The sequence below is a fragment of the Bufo gargarizans genome, chromosome 1 (genome assembly GCF_014858855.1).
Source record: "Bufo gargarizans isolate SCDJY-AF-19 chromosome 1, ASM1485885v1, whole genome shotgun sequence".
NCBI classification, from domain to species: Eukaryota; Metazoa; Chordata; class Amphibia; order Anura; family Bufonidae; genus Bufo; species Bufo gargarizans.
In genome coordinates this window covers 11909691-11927946 of record NC_058080.1, presented here as the reverse complement: position 1 = coordinate 11927946, position 18256 = coordinate 11909691, and the positions used below count along the sequence as shown (strand labels likewise).

Sequence of the window (18256 nt, the reverse complement as noted above, 5' to 3'; positions counted from 1 at the left end):
TGGTTGCCACGACCACAAGCACATGTAAACAACATGTTGACCAGGCAACCACATGCGCGACAACCGTGCTTCGGCCAAAACAAGCAGCCGAGACACTTGTTGCCCACGGCAACTGCATGTAAGGCAAACATACATAAGCCACACAAGCAGCAACCATCAAACGTTGCCACAGGCAACAAGATGAAGCCACGAACTTAACACAAGGTCGTGACATTAACACATTTGTCACAGAGCATTTATATAAGTTACAACAGAACACTGTAATCTAGTCTATCATCCAGGCCTGAGTTTCCTGTTGCCTGCGTCGCAATATACATCGCGCTTCACACTGAAGTAATTGGCGATGTCTATCTCCTCCATTCAAAGGAAGAGGGACGGACTCAATTCCTGCAAATCTTAATGAACTTGCATCTCCAGCGTGCACTTCCCTAAAATGTTCAATGAGTCTGGGGAATCCCGTCCCTGTGTCGACTGAACTCAAATGTTCTCTAACACGCTCAAACATGCAGCGAATCGTCTTGCCAATATAAAATCGGCCACAACCGCAGGTCACCATGTACGCGACATATGTGCTGCGGCAGTTCATAAAGCTGGGAACTCTATAGTTCAAACCAGCCACCCTGATGAATTTGGACTGAGAGTTCTGTCTACACAGGGTGCACCCCCCACACCTGAAATGTCCTACTGGGACATTCCTAGTAAGCCAAGTGGTATTTGGGGGAGTAACAAATCTGCTTCTCACTATTTTATCCTTTATGGTATGGCACCTTCTAAAAGAAATACCGGGCTTATTGTTAGTGATCATTGCTAGGGATGGATCCCTCTCCAAAATATTCCAATTACAAAAACGACTGACTGTATTTTTTCAGCCATCGGGCTGAACCTAAAGGTAAAAGTAAACCTGTCCATTTCTTTGTCCTCTTTCCCATGTCCCTTACTCGTCAATTGTTTTTTATTATTATTACCTCTCGGTTTTTTCAATAGATCATGCTGAGAAAAATCACTCAGCACTTTGTGCATCCCTGCATTCACCTCATGCTCCGGGTACCCTCTAGACACCAAACGCTGCTTCAACTCTGTAGCTTGGCGGAGGTAACCACTTGTATGACTATTGATTCTCCGCAATCTAATAAACTGTCCATATGGAAGGGACCTTTTCACCCAATCAGGAAAGTAGCTGTCATGGTGGAGCAAGGAGTTGGTCGCCGCAGGCTTTCTGAAGCTCTCCGTGACCAACTCGTCGTCCCTCACCACGACAGCCACATCCAAAAATTCCAACTACATGCCACCAAAAGTCAATGTAAATTTAATTCCCATATCATTATTGTTCAAATACCTCACAAATTCTCCACATAACTCTTCGGTTCCTGACCATATCATAAAGACATCGTCCACGAAACGGAGGAATACTTTGATGTATTTCAGATATGGATTGGATAGAGAAAACACATATCTGTCTTCTAATCTAGTCAAATACATGTTGGCAAACGTACAGGAGACCGGGGTCCCCATTGAGACGATAGGACGTCCCGGGGGGTGGCTCAGCGACTTGTGGATTTTTGGGAGGAAGTACCAACAAGGCTGGGTAGGATGGGCAGGAACCAATTTTTCCAGCATGTTTTTCCTTAAAAAACCTATGTCTATAAAGCCTTGAATCAGCTTCCTTAATTGCATCTGAATACTCATTACTGGGTTCCCCTCTATCCCTTTATAGACCTCAAGATCTGTTAGTTGCCTCATCGCCTCCTCCACATAATATGAACGTGACATGAGTACCACGTTGCCCCCCTTGTCCGCAGGCTTCACCACGATGTCATCCCGAGTCCATAACCAGTCAAGAGCCTGACGCTCTTCTCGACTGATATTAAATGGTGCCTCGGGATATATTATCGCACGGACATCTCTCATCACTTGTTGCTGGAAAATATCGATGCTGCAGCCTGCGGGCATAGGGGGACAAAACGTGGACGTCACACCACCGGTAAACAATTCTGAACTCTTTTCTTCCACTGGGTTTTCATCCCCCACTAGAAACTCTAAACATTCCATTTCCATTTCATCAAACTTGGTGGATACATTAAAACCCATGGGGTCGGGACAGACAGGTATTTGTACTTCCGCACGCGGTGTCTCAACCTGAGGGACCCCCTTAAACATTTTATGAAGGTACATTTTTCTAATTGCTTTAAACAAATCTATCTCAAATCCCACGGGGTCGAAATTGCTCAGTCAAGCTGTATCCGAGCCCCCAAATGAGGGCCCTTATACAGCCCGAGGGCAACTCGTCCCCCGTGAGATTCACCACCAAGTTATCAGACCCAGGAATAGTCCTATTGGCACTAGAATCAGTTCTTTTTTCCACGAGACTTGTTTTCTCATCCTTCTCGATTTCCTGACGCTTTGGAGCCGCGGTCTTTCGCTGGCCTCTTCTGATCCTTTGTCTAAAGGGAAATAAACCATCCCATCCTGATCAGATTTTGTTTGATTCATATCGTCTGATTGACTTGAATCGGATTCACTACTCCGATAATCACTTCTTTGGCGTCTTGTAGGTCTCCGCCTTTGAAGTCTCCTCCTACTCATATTCCAATCAAACACATGTCCCGTGTCATAATCAGATTTGTCTCTTACAAACTTGTCACGTTTTTTATCCTTCAGCTCTGCTTGTATGATCACCAATTTTTATTTTGTTTTTTCTCAAAGTTCACCAGTTGTGTTTCTGCCATACGTGATGTTAATTCAGATTTTGCACAAAGTTTAAGGAGAGACGTGGAGTGTGCCGCTTATAATTCTATTTAGAGTGTGACCAAGGAGAATATTTAACACAGCACTTTGTATAGGAGCGATTCAATCAAAATGTGCAGGAAAACGGTGGCAAATATCAAATATTCCTATATAATTCTGATACATTGTGTCATGTGTTTACTTCCTTTTCTAGTAAAAAACCTGGCTCCTCAAGGCATTCCATCCCAGTCGTCTTATTACGGCAAACGATCTGAAGTAAGAACAGCCATCGACGGCTCTCTGTCCAGCAATTACAATGCGGGTGAATGCACGCACACCAGAAAGGAGCTGAGACCCTGGTGGAATTTAGACCTTAAGTCCAGTTATCGTATATCATCCGTCGCAATCACCAATCGGGGGGATTGTTGCCCAGAAAGGATCAACGGGGCTCAGATTCTTATTGGGGATTCAGCTGAGAATGGTGGAATTGGGAACCCCAGGTAAGACTTGTTAAGGGCTTGTCATCCAATGTCAGATCAGAAAGGCTCCAGGGTGGATGCCGATCCCAAGAACAGGGAAGCCTAGTAGAGAAGAGGTGTGTTGAACAGTTGCCATTTCTTTCAGGTGCGGAGTCGTGTTGCGAATTAATTATGGAGAGACATTGTCTTTCGACTGCAAAGGAATGGAGGGGAGATACGTGACCGTCGTAATACCAGACCAAAATCAGTACCTGACATTGTGTGAGGTTCAAGTCTTTGGTGAACTTGCTGAAATAGCTCAAGAACAAGGTGAGTAGAGTACAATACACAGTCCTGGGCATCACTGGGGGCACATAACCCAGGCGCTGGGTACCAGGATAAGTACCCACAGTCCTTCCTGATCTTTAGATACTAACCTAGGTCAGCAAAATAGATCTCTGCCCCGGATGAAGGGAAAATCTATGTATTGACTCTGTATATAGTATGCAATGGAGACAAGTGGAAGGTCACAAGCTAACAGTAACATAGTAGGACCAGGAGCAGCACAGAGTATTTCAGGATGTAGGCATACTGGTGCTATAAGGGTATGATCCATTCATAAAAAGGCTCGATGTGACGGGGCAGTGTAAGATACAGAAGAAGGGTCACTTCAGCAGCACAGAGGAGATCAGGTTTATAATATTGTGGTATCAGACTTAAAGGCTATGGACACCTTTCTACTGATTTATTTAATTGCTCATTTGCTTCCTAAATGCAGAATTAAATATCTTTCTAATTATTCTTCAGTGATCATTTCCTACCATTCTGCTTCTACAGAGTGTTTGTCCTTAACCTCGCTGCTGGATCTGTAGAATTGGACATAAATCATTTAGAGCGCTGCTTGTGGCATCTGTCTCTTCTCTCCCTCTCCCTTCTTCCAGTGTTAGCGATAGCAGCAGGGAGGGGGAGGAGGATGCACACAACAAAGCCAGAATTTTTAGAGAGATGAGATTATCCAAGGAGGCAGATCATACTGTGAACTGTAGACAGGCAGGAAGGCACATGCAAGTCAGTTATCAGAGAAGAATGGAACATCCTGGACACACAGATCCAGCATCTATTACTGGGAGTGACACACAGATCCAGCATGTATTACTGGGAGGAACACACAGATACAGCATCTATTACTGGGAGTGACACACAGATCCACCATCTATTACTGGGAGCGACACACAGATCCAGCATGTATTACTGGGAGGGACACACAGATCCAGCATGTATTACCGGGAGGAACACACAGATGCAGCATATATTACTGGGAGCGACACACAGATCCAGCATGTATTACTGGGAAGGACACACAGATCCACCATCTATTACTGGGAGGGACACACAGATCCACCATCTATTACTGGGAGGGACATACAGATCCAGCATGTATTGCTGGGAACGACACACAGATCCAGCATGTATTACTGGGAGGGACACACAGATCCAGCATCTATTACTGGGAGGGACACACAGATCCAGCATCTATTACTGGGAGGGACACACAGATCCAGCATGTATTACTTGGAGCGACACACAGATCCAGCATGTATTACTGGGAGCGACACACAGATCCAGCATGTATTACTGGGAAGGACACACAGATCCAGCATGTATTACTGGGAAGGACACACAGATCCAGCATGTATTACTGGGAGGGACACACAGATCCAGCATGTATTACTGGGAGGGACACACAGATCCAGCATGTATTACTGGGAGGGACACACAGATCCAGCATGTATTACTGGGAGGGACACACAGATCCAGCATGTATTACTGGGAGGGACACACAGATCCAGCATGTATTACTGGGAGGGACACACAGATCCAGCATGTATTACTGGGAGCGACACACAGATCCAGCATGTATTACTGGGAAGGATACACAGATCCAGCATGTATTACTGGGAAGGATACACAGATCCAGCATGTATTACTGGGAAGGATACACAGATCCAGCATGTATTACTGGGAAGGATACACAGATCCAGCATGTATTACTGGGAAGGACACACAGATCCAGCATGTATTACTGGGAGGAACACACATATCCAGCATGTATTACTGGGAAAAACACACAGATGCAGCATGTATTACTGGGAAGGACACACAGATCCAGCATGTATTACTGGGAGGGACATACAGATCCAGCATATATTACTGGGAGGGACACACAGATCCAGCATGTATTACTGGGAAGGACACACAGATCCAGCATGTATTACTGGGAAGGACACACAGATCCAGCATGTATTACTGGGAAGGACACACAGATCCAGCATGTATTACTGGGAAGGATACACAGATCCAGCATGTATTACTGGGAAGGACACACAGATCCAGCATGTATTACTGGGAGCGACACACAGATCCAGCATGTATTACTGGGAAGGACATCCAGATCCAGCATGTATTACTGGGAAGGATACACAGATCCAGCATGTATTACTGGGAAGGACACACAGATCCAGCATGTATTACTGGGAAGGACACACAGATGCAGCATATATTATTGAGATGGACACACAGATCCAGCATGTATTACTGGGAGGGACATACAGATCCAGCATGTATTACTGGGAGGGATACACAGATCCAGCATGTATTACTGGGAAGGACACACAGATCCAGCATGTATTACTGGGAAGGACACACAGATCCAGCATGTATTACTGGGAAGGACACACAGATCCAGCATGTATTACTGGGAAGGATACACAGATCCAGCATGTATTACTGGGAAGGACACACAGATCCAGCATGTATTACTGGGAAGGACACACAGATCCAGCATGTATTACTGGGAAGGACACACAGATCCAGCATGTATTACTGGGAAGGACACACAGATCTAGCATGTATTACTGGGAAGGACACACAGATCCAGCATGTGTTACTGGGAAGGATACACAGATCCAGCATGTGTTACTGGGAGGGACACACAGATCCAGCATGTATTACTGGGAGGGACACACAGATCCAGCATGTATTACTGGGAAGGACACACAGATCCAACATGTATTACTGGGAAGGACACACAGATCCAGCATGTATTACTGGGAAGGACACACAGATCCAGCATGTATTACTGGGAGGGACACACAGATCCAGCATGTATTAATGGGAAGGACACACAGATCCAGCATGTATTACTGGGAGCGACACACAAGATGCAGCATGTATTACTGGGAGGGATGCACAGATCCAGCATGTATTACTGGGAGCGACACACAGATCCAGCATGTATTACTGGGAGGGATGCACAGATCCAGCATGTATTACTGGGAGGGACACATCCATGTGAGAGAAGTAGGAGCTGGTTGTAAACTGAATACAATTGTGTCTGGAGATGAATGAAGGAATGAAGATTGTCTCACATTCCTATTCTTCTTGGAACATATAATCCAGTCTGAACAAAATGGAGCGCTACAGTGGGTCATGAAAGCCCCCCTCCCCCCCCACCCCATTACCTAGACCTTCCGCCCTGTCTTCCCGCTTTTACTTTTTGAATTAGGTAACAGCAATAAGACTAAAAGCCCAATTGTAACTGCAGTTATTGTTCACTCTTGATAGGTCTCTAGATTGTGCCTACTTGGCAAGCTTGTTTACCTGGACATGCATTGCAATAGCGCAATGGTTTACCAGTTCTGTAAAGACTGACCGCCATTAGCTTACGCACCGTTGTACTTTCCTCTACTATCTCTATATTTGTCACCTGGATCGCCTACGTTGTTGTTATATATTGAAAATGATAATATAAAGAATTTTGAAAAGAAAAGGCATGAAGATTGCAGCCTGAAACTTATTGCAATGTAACCACTAATATATGGAAAATAATTGCTCTCATGACAACGCCGTCCATAGCCTTTAAATGTATAACTGATCATTTCCTAATTCTTACAGGTAAAGTGGAAGTAATTGAAAATGAAAACCTTTCTGCGGTGACCAGTAAGTATCACAAGTATAAGACTGCTGGAAATGCAGTCCGAGGATGTCACTGAGCTCCTCTGGCTGGAAATAAGTCTACTCCAACTGCACACATCTCCAGAGCGTCAGGTACTGATTCCGCTGTTCTGTCGTTTTCAGGTCTTGAAGGCAGATATTTCCTTTTCCCAGAGGAGAGTGTTACAGATTACGTCCTGCTGACCCCGAATAGGCCGATGAGCTTGACCTCCTTTACCCTCTGCATGAAGCTGGCTTTAAATGTCTCAGAGAACAGGGAGACCATCTTGTTTTCCTATCGTACCTTATTTTATGATGAGCTAAATCTCTGGCAGGAAAGTAATGGGAACGTAGGGTTTTACATGAGTGGGGAGGGACTAATGTTCCCCAAACTGGATCATAGCAAGGAATGGAACCATCTTTGTCTGACTTGGGAATCCCGGAGAGGACGATGTGAATTGTGGATCAACGGCAGAAGATCCGGGAACAAACTCTACCGAAGGAGACACACCGTGCGTGCAGGCGGCATCGCAATTCTGGGTCAAGATCAAGATGAACTCGGCAATGGCTTCGAGAAATCTCAGAGCTACGTCGGAAAGATTAAAGAGCTGAACATGTGGAACAAAGTGCTCTCAATAAAGTCCCTCCGAAAAGTATTTAATGGCAATGAAACCCCAAAGGGCGAGGTTTTTGATTGGAGCAACTTGTCCTACTCCACAAAGGGGAATGTAAAAGTCATTTAACAGATCAGTCCTGGCGGGGACATGATGAAGAAGGCGAGGCTATCAGTGGTGGACATTATTCTGGTGGTTTATGTCATACAATAAAATCATCAATACATTCTGCGTCATCTTGTCTTCCATGGATCCAGGGACATCGCCATGAACCAAGACTGCAAGAGAAGGGCTAAAAACATACTAAACATAGTCATGATACAAAATATGTGTTAACCAGCATGATTCGGGGACATGTAGATCATAGACTAAATAACAGCACAATGTCAATCAGCTGCATCAAAAGCCATCAGGATACTGTCACATATTCACAGGTGCATGGACTCACAGGGTGGATGTAAGGCCTCATTCACACCTCAGTGAATCATGTACAGTACGTGTTCTGTCCGTGTTCTCCACGAACGGCACAAGAACCTATTCATTTAGCGTATTTGGGTCGCCTTCACACAGTCAGTATTTGGTCAGTGATTTCCATCAGTGATTTTGAGCCAAACCTATTTGGTCAAAAGCACAGAAAAGTTTAAGATCTTTTCATTTTACCTTATCTCGGTGTAGCCTTCACTCCTGGTTTTGGCTCTCAGTCACTGACCAGACACGGATTGTGCCTTATATACACATCAGTGATTTTCCGCTGACCATGGATCAGTGAAAAACCCAGGAGCCCTGACCACTTTGGCCTGTGATGAGGACCAAACATGCCTAAATAAGTCTATGGGTCAGAGAAAAGCACTGACACATCATGGATGGCATTTTCTGAAAATGTATTTTGAGGCTAGCGGTGTCCATGGAATATGGATTGATTTACATATATCTCCCTAACACTTGTTGGGACTTTTTTCTTTTATTATTTACATTTGGCCACTGGGACCATCAGTGTCCCTCAATTGACACGTGTTAATAATTCTAAAATGTAACATTTATTACTTGTCCTTAAAATAACTTAATTAGAACTCTATATTGACACTATAATTAACATTGTCAGCATTGCCTGCCTATTAATGGTTATGACAGTATAGTCTATGATTATCGAGTGTGTCCACTAGGTGGCTCTGTGCACTGCAGCAGCTTGTTTCATACGTCCTTTATTATTCAGGCGTCTCTCTGCCTAAATATTGCACGCTGTTATTCCCACAGTGTTAGCTACTGTGCCGCATTCCTGGACTAGGCTCTTATACTCTGTATCTCTCTCAGACATAGGTGCAGGCCAGGCTACCGCTGGCTAAAACGCTAACATCACTAGCTGCCCCCCGACATGTTTCGCCGACCAGGCGTCTTCAGGGGTTTGGGCAGAGGACAGTCCCATCATGGACATCTTCATGGAGGAACCATTGACCATCTTGTCACCGATGTCATCACGGACACAGACATATGAAAGAGGCCTTGTATTACCACTGCGCCAAATTAGTGTAAGGAGACGCTTGTAAGAGGTTCCCATGAAGATGCCCGGGGCTTATACATTCTAAAAACACTCATGCACAGACACACGCCGACGACGTTCCCAGAGTAAACTTCTTTCAGGGAGATGGAAGTTAGAACTGATAATAAGAACTGAGGAGCTACGTGCAGAGATGGAAGGTAATAAAGCCTCATGAAATTATTACCCGGTGTAAATGCAAAATGCAACAATAACTTCACAAGAAAAGAAAAACAGAAGGCGGCTCACCTCCACCCCCTGCCCACACAGGCCACAGGGCATGCCCACAAAACTCCTCCACAGTCCGTAGGCAATAGCCATAGCTTACCATTACCGCTCCCTACAGAATGACCTCCACACAGGTCACAGAGCATACCCACATTACTATCCCATAGTCAATAAGTGATGGTCAGAGCATGCCCACAATATTATCTCATACCTCCCAACCGTCCAGGATCCGGAGAGACAGTTCCGGATTTCAGTGGCTGTCCCGGTATGGGGGAGGTATTTCTCTCTTTCTGGCAGCTGTCCCTGCGTCCATAGGAAGCAGAGACATTTGCCATAATGAAGCAGAGAGCCAGCATCGGCTCCCTGCTTCATCATTCCCGCCGACTCTCCACACCACTGGTCTGTGCGGGGGAGAAGCTGGCTGGCAGTCAGCCTCGGCTCCGCCTCCTTCACAGACCAGAGCAGCCGATGTCCTGCTGCTGCTGGGAAGAAGGTAAGTATGTGGTGTTTATTTTTTTACATTCTGTGAGGGGCACAATGTGGGTATATTACTGGGGGCACAATGTGGGCATATTACTGGGGGCACAATGTGGGCATATTACAGGGGGGCACAATGTGGGCATATTACAGGGGGGCACAATGTGAACATATTACTGGGGGCACAATGTGAACATATTACTGGGGGCACAATGTGGGCATATTACTGGGGAGGCACAATGTGAACATATTACTGGGGGGGGCACAATGTGAACATATTACTGGGGGGGCACAATGTGAGCATATTACTGGGGGGGCACAATGTGAACATATTACTGGGGAGGCACAATGTGGGCATATTACTGGGGAGGCAAAATGTGGGCATATTACTGGGGGGGGCACAATGTGAACATATTACTGGGGAGGCACAATGTGTGCATATTACTGGGGGGGGCACAATGTGGGCATATTACTGGGGGGGCACAATGTGGGCATATTACTGGGGGAGCACAATGTGAACATATTACTGGGGGGGCACAATGTGAGCATATTACTGGGGGGCACAATGTGGGCATATTACTGGGGGGGCACAATGTGGGCATATTACTGGGGGGGCACAATGTGAGCATATTACTGGGGGGGCACAATGTGAGCATATTACTGGGGGGCACAATGTGAACATATTACTGGGGAGGCACAATGTGAACATATTACTGGGGGCACAATGTGAACATATTACTGGGGGGGGCACAATGTGAACATATTACTGGGGGCACAATGTGAACATATTACTGGGGAGGCACAATGTGAACATATTACTGGGGGCACAATGTGGGCATATTACTGGGGGGGCACAATGTGAACATATTACTGGGGGCACAATGTGGGCATATTACTGGGGGCACAATGTGGGCATATTACTGGGGGCACAATGTGGGCATATTACTGGGGGCACAATGTGGGCATATTACTGGGGGCACAATGTGGGCATATTACTGGGGGCACAATGTGGGCATATTACTGGGGGCACAATGTGGGCATATTACTGGGGGCACAGCTGGGCATAATTCCGTGAAGGAGGCAAAATGTGGGCATGAATACTGTGCAGTGGCTTGAAGGGGGAATCATTACTATGTAGGGGCATTAAGGGGACTGGGTGGGATCAGGTGTATAGTTATGTTTTGGTCGGAGTTAGAGGCGAGGCTTCGCGGCACGTGTCCCTCTTTGTTTGTTTACAAAGTTGGGAGGTATGTAATCGGATAGAAGTCAATAGATGATGATCACAGCTCATCGTAATCCCCTCCATGCACAAAGACCTCTTCAAGGGTCACAGGTCATGCCAACAACAATCTCTGACAGAAGTGAATTGATGTTGGTCGCAGTGTACCCCCCATCCCTTTATACCAGTCACAAAGCATGCCCACTACACTCTCCATAGCAGTCAGTAGGTGATGGTCATAGCTCACTCTCCCTCTGCACAGGTCACAGAACAACACTCTCAAGTATTGTGACTAGCATTCTCCCCTATTATATCCCGGGAGGGGGTACCCTCCTCTCTCCATCTCACCTTGCATGAACCAAATGAGCCCCATGTTTGAAGAGCAATTTGACATTTTATTAAATTATAAATACAGAAGTTTTTTGTATTCAGTATCTTCAGGGTCTCGTGATGTTTGTGCTTGGTTGCTGTGGGTGGTGTTTTTGTGCCTTCACACTTGGAACCAGTATCAGGGTGGCTTTTACAGGATGATGACTCTCTAAATCAGTCCTAGTATCAGTACTCAGTATCAGTACTCTCCATCACTGAGAGAAGTATCAGTAGCCCAGAGATCAACAGTGGTGGCCAACAAACAATGCCAAGAGAAACCCGATGAAGCCACAATGCAGGGGTTAAACCGTGGTTTTTCTGTTCTGTTGTACCAAGGTTCAGAAATATACTGAAGCCTCCAAACAAGTTGGGGTGGGTGAAAAAAGTCCCTGTTTTTACTGACAGTAACCCTGCCTAAAAGCAGAGCACCCGCCACCATATTGATGCCGCCACTATCATGACCATCTTGCCTCTACCGTTGGTCCTCTGAGCAGCCATCTATCTAAAAGGAGAAACACGTTGGCACAAGAACAAAGTCTTGGAGGAAACTAGAAGGGCCATTTGGGTGACAGTCAGGGTTTGGCCACTGAGAAGTGGAGTTGCTCCTGTTGGGGCAGGGGTTCTGCTTTTGGGGGAGGGACACCACTGGGACTTTTTTCCTACCCCACCTTCTTTGGTGGCTTCAGTATAAACACAGTGAGCACAAAGCACTGGCAGCACTGATAGATGTAACTGTAACAAACCCTCAGCTGTGAGAAGTATCTGCTCTGAACAGGTAATGGGAAAAGGAATGCTATAATTTCCTGACAGCAATAAGAGATCTTGAACATATTAAGACCATACAATGATTCTGCTTTACTTATTTATTTTACTTATATAGCACCAACATATTCCGCAGAGCTTTACTTCTATGCAGTTGGAGTGCACCCGGGCTCACACGTTAGTGATATACCATATGATTGTTGGTGTGGTTAGCTTTGCTCGCCTACGGGGTCTGCAGCGGACCCTCACTTTGCCCCCCTTGCTCCGCAGGCTCCGCCCTCCTCTCGCCTGCCGATCCCTGCTGCACCTTGGCCTGATATTGCTGTATGAGGTGTAACATCACATCTGGCATCCCTGGGTCTTCAGGGTTTAATTCACCCAGATGTGGACTGATCATAGACTGAGCATAAGCCTTCCTCTTCTCATCGGCCGCCTCCTGGACGACAACCTCAATCTCCCGCAGGACGAGCTCCTCGTGCCGCCTGCGATTATAGTACTGCAGGTGCTTCTGTAGAAAGGGGAAGCGCGGTGAATAATAATCCAGCGTCACGCACAGAACCAGGAGCACAAGGCCACAAATCTGTAAGGAATAAAACGTAGCAGATTTACAACAAAGGAGGAAAACTTAAAGGGTGACTCCACCCAGCAGACAATCCTTCCAGGCTTAGTGCAGGTGCTCTTCTCTGTCCACATCTCATTCTTAAAAGACAAAGAAGGGTGAGGCATATATGTAACAACATATACACCTAAAAAAGTGACCACACTGTTGGCGCCAGTCTATTCATCCCAACTGGAGATGGTGCTACGAGAGGAGTACGTAGACCAGATAGAGTGGTATATCTGTACCGGTCTATGACTATGGACCGGTATCCGTGGTTTCCCTGAGAGATTCGGGATGCCACTAGCTCACCTTCAGTCCACAGCGTAATAACAGCCAAACATTAAAATTAAATTGAACTCACTTCACCAAGGAGGAGTCTTGTGGGATAAAGCTCAAGACTCCCACAAAACCACCTCCCTCGTCTGTAGAATCTTAGGAATAAACAGCAGACTTTTGGACGGTACTAGTGTAGCTCAACGCGTTTGGGGGCTATCAAGAACCCCTTCCTCAGGAGCAGTAGTAAACAATGATGTGTCAGGATTTATATACACGTGCAACAGACAGGGAAGTGGATCTGTGGCGTCACTTCCGGTATCGGGAGTGATGCGTTTCACGGTGGAACGCATGTCATGGAACCATGAACCAGACGTACAACAAGGAATAAGTGGAAAATAAGAAGGTTTTATTGAAGAGCAAGCCGTAAGCAAAGTCCGAACGGATGGCTAAACCGAAGCAGGGTCTTGCGGAGACAGAGGTCAGGAACCAGAAGGGTAGTCAGACGAAGCCAGGAACAGGAACCAACGGGGTAGTCAGACGAAGCCGGAATCAGGAACCAACGGGGTAGTCAGACGAAGCCGGAATCAGGAACCAACGGGGTAGTCAGACGAGGCCAGGATCAGGAACCAGAAGCAGCAGCAGTCTTGGAAGCATGTGAACACAGGAGGACCAAGCAAGGAACTGAAGCCACAGACCTCCTATATATATGAGCTAGGCATCCAGCTCCTCCCAGTGGGAAGGAGGAGCCGCAGGGTGGGAGGCTACAAGAAAACCCAGAAACCAAGATGGCCGCCAGCACATGTCAAACGAAAGGAACAGCAAGGAGGTAAGACCATGACAGTACCTCCCCCTCAAGGGCCCCTCCTCCGCGGAGTAAGGAACGGTTTCTGAGGGAAGCGTGCGTGGAAGGCTCGGAGCAAGACAGGAGCATGGACATCTGCGGAGGGAACCCAGGAACGCTCCTCTGGACCATAACCACGCCAATGGACCAAAAACTGCAGCCGGCCGCGGACCAGGCGTGAGTCCAGGATATTGCTCACCTCATACTCCTCACGATTGCCCACTTGGACCGGACGAGGCCGAGGAATCGAGGAAGTGAAACGATTACACACCAGTGGCTTCAACAGGGAGACATGAAACACGTTGGAGATCCGCATGCCAGGAGGAAGCGCAAGGGCATAGGCTACCGGGTTTACCCTGCGAAGCACTCGGAAGGGACCAACAAAGCGAGGCGCCAGCTTGGGAGTGGGCACTCGAAGGTTGAGGTTGCGGGTGGACAACCATACGCGGTCTCCGACCTGGTAGGAAGGAGCGGGCGCTCGTCTGCGATCAGCCTGGAGTTTCTGGCGCTGCGCAGAGACCTCAAGGGACCTCTGGATCTGTACCCAAGAAGCACGTAGGACGGAAAGGTGATCCTCCACAGCCGGAATATCCTGGGGAGAGAATACCTCCGGTAACACGGCAGGTTGGAACCCATAATTGGCCATGAAGGGAGACGTCCCAGAGGAAGAGTTCACCGCCGTGTTCCTGGCAAACTCAGCCCAAGGCAGGAGGTCAACCCAATTGTCTTGGTGATCGGAGACATAGCAACGAAGGAATTGCTCCAAGGCCTGATTGGATCGTTCTGCGGCCCCATTGGACTGAGGGTGGTAGGCCGAGGAGAAAGAGAGATGAATCCCCAACTGGGAGCAAAAGGCGCGCCAGAACCTGGACACAAACTGACTCCCCCGATCCGACACAATCTCCTTGGGCAAACCGTGCAACCGGAAGACCTCCCTGGCAAAAATCGAGGCCAACTCTTGTGCAGAGGGTAACTTCTTGAGAGGAACACAGTGGCACATTTTGGAAAACCGATCCACAATCATGAGAATGACCGTATGGCCTCGGGATGCAGGGAGGTCCACAATGAAATCCATCCCCAGGTGTGACCATGGACGCTCCCCGGTGGCTATGGGTTGCAAAAGGCCCAACGGAAGGTGCCGAGGGGACTTACTCTGGGCACAAACGGAGCATGCCGCTACATATGCGGCGATGTCGGAACGTAGAGAAGGCCACCAGAACAGACGTGAAACCGCCCAGGACAGCTGATTCTTTCCAGGGTGCCCCGCGGCCTTGGAGTTATGGTAGGTTCGCAACAACCGAGTGCGCAACTCCTCAGGCACAAAACATCTGCCGTTGGGTCTCCCAGAGGGAGCACCAGATTGAGCCGCCAAAATCTGCTCACCCAGAGGAGAAGTCAGGCTGGTGCGAATAGCGGCCAGGATCTGATTCGGGGGTATGACCGTAGTCGGAATCGACTCCTCCCCGGACAGCTCGGAGTACTGCCGTGATAAGGCATCCGCTCTGATGTTCTTGGAGCCGGGTAGGTAGGAGACCACGTAATTAAAACGTGACAAGAACAGAGCCCATCTGGCCTGACGTGGTGTCAATCTCTTGGCCTCAGAGAGGTAGGTCAGATTCTTGTGGTCCGTCAGGATGAGAACCGGAACCACCGAGCCCTCGAGCAAGTGCCTCCATTCTTTAAGGGCCTGCACGATGGCCAATAACTCCCTGTCACCAATCTGATAGTTGCACTCCGCGGAAGACAGTTTCCGGGAGTAAAACCCACAAGGAAGCAGAGGACCCTCTGGTGTTCTACGCTGAGACAGGAGGGCGCCTACTCCCGTCTCAGACGCGTCCACCTCGAGGACAAAAGGCAACCCAGGGTTGGGATGCGACAGAATCGGAGCCGACACAAAGGCGGACTTTAGAGCCTCAAAAGCTCGGATGGCCTCGAGCGGTCAGACCTGAGGATTACTGCCCTTCCTGGTCAGATCCGTGAGAGGCTTGGCTAGCATGGAAAAGTCCCTGATGAACTTCCGATAATAATTGGCGAAGCCCAAAAAGCGCTGCAGGGCACGAAGCCCACTGGGCTGGGGCCACTGTAAGACAGCCGAAACCTTCTCAGGATCCATGGAGAACCCCTCAGCGGAAATGATGTAACCTAAGAAGGTTACCTGGGATCGGTGAAATTCGCATTTCTCAAGCTTACCGAACAGCTTGTTCTCTCGTAAGCGTTGCAACACTCGTCTGACATCCAGAATGTGGGCCTCCATGGATGCAGAATATACCAAGATGTCATCCAAATAGACCACCACACACTGCTGCAACAGGTCACGGAAAACATCGTTGATGAATTCCTGGAAGACTGCGGGCGCATTGCACAACCCAAAGGGCATAACCAAGGATTCATAATGACCGGTCCTGGTGTTAAACGCGGTCTTCCACTCATCGCCCGCCTTGATCCTTACCAGGTTATATGCCGCCCTCAGGTCGAGTTTGGTAAAGACCGTGGCCCCTTTGAGGCGATCGAACAGCTCGGAAATCAAGGGTATCGGGTAAGCGTTCTTGATCGTGATGCGATTGAGACCCCTGTAATCGATGCAAGGCCTCAACTCGCCGCCCTTCTTTTTCACAAAGAAAAATCCAGCCCCTGCCGGGGACGAGGATTTGCGAATGTGTCCGCGTGAAAGCGCCTCCCTCACGTACTCCTCCATGGCCTCATTCTCCGCTACCGACAGTGGATAGACTTTGCCACGAGGAGGAACGGCACCGGATTGTAACTCTATGGCACAATCGTATGGGCGGTGCGGAGGTAGGGCAACCGCGCGCACCTTATCGAATACATCCCGGTACTCTTTGTATTCAGGAGGCAACAGAGAGTCCGAGGAAGTACACAGCAACTTGACAGGCCCATGGATGCAACTAGCCCCACACTGCGGTGACCACGAGAGGATCTCGACCGATCTCCAATCGAAAGTCGGATTATGCTTCTGGAGCCAGGGGTACCCCAAGACCACCGAGTAGTGTGGAGACGAAATAACCTGGAGACAGACCGACTCTCTGTGAACGGCACCAATGGCTATCCCCACTGGAAGGGTCTCATGAGTCACGTGTGGCGGCAGAAGGGGTCTGCCGTCTATCGCCTCAAGAGCCAGTGGGGAACCTCGAGGCTGCAGAGGAATGGAATTGGCGGCAACGAACACTCTATCAATGAACAAACCACCAGCACCAGAGTCCACCAACGCCTGGGTCGTCACCGAGCCCCCGACCCAGGAGAGGACAACCGTGATCAGTGGTTTGTCAACACGGGAAACCGGGGACGAGGAGACTCCACCCAAGATCTGCCCCCGACAGGACCTCAGGTGCGAGCGTTCTCCCGGATGGTTCGGACATGCCAACCGAAAATGCCCACCGAGACCACAGTACATGCATCGGCCCTCGCGTCTCCGGAGTACCCTCTCCCCCTCAGACAGGCGAGCAAACCCCCGCTGCATGGGTTCACCCCCAGACAAGTCATCCCCAGGAGGCGTGGGAGGAGAGGGAGGCACGGGTGGGACAGCAAACGTAGGCGCCAATCTGTTAGGAGACCTCCGCAGGCTCTCCTTAAAGGAAGGTCTCTCCCTGAGTCTGGTGTCAATCAAAATCAGGAAAGAAATAAGAGACTCGAGCTCCACTGGTAGGTCCTTAGCTGCAACCTCATCCTTCAAGGCATCCGAGAGACCATAAGAGAAAGCAGCGACCAGAGCCTCATTATTCCAGCCCACCTCTGCTGCCAGGGTACGAAACTCAATGGCGTATTCAGCTACGGATCGTGAACCCTGTCTGATGGACATAAGGAGCTTCGCAGCAGAGGCAGCACGAGCCGGCACATCGAATACCTTCCGAAGAGAAGCAACAAAACCGGAAAACTCGGCAACCACCGGATTGTTGTTCTCCCATAAAGGGCTGGCCCAGGCCAAGGCCTTGTCCGAGAGCAGCGAGATCAAGAAGCCCACCCTTGATCTCTCAGTAGGAAAGGCATGTGGCAGCAACTCGAAGTAAATGCCCACCTGGTTAAGGAAACCTCGGCACTGAGTTGGTTCTCCCCCAAAGCGCTGTGGAAGGGGGGCAGAACCGGTCATACCCTGAAACACCACAGGCGCAGCAACAGGTGTCAGGGTAGACTCTGGCGCAACAACC

The 18256-nt window shown here is 48.5% G+C and overlaps 1 protein-coding gene across 2 annotated transcripts in view; it reads left to right on the top strand.

Moving 5' to 3' along the window:
• Positions 1-8020, top strand: part of LOC122938780 — a 291534-nt gene extending 283514 nt beyond the window's left edge. For both annotated transcript variants that reach the window (XM_044294547.1, XM_044294557.1), the window contains 4 exons: positions 2939-3224; positions 3349-3512; positions 7137-7181; positions 7320-8020. In XM_044294547.1, the coding sequence (XP_044150482.1) occupies positions 2939-3224; positions 3349-3512; positions 7137-7181; positions 7320-7918 (1094 nt within the window). In that variant the 3' untranslated portion in view covers positions 7919-8020. The remainder of the gene's footprint in view (positions 1-2938; positions 3225-3348; positions 3513-7136; positions 7182-7319) is intronic.
• The last annotated feature ends 10236 nt before the right edge of the window (positions 8021-18256 follow it).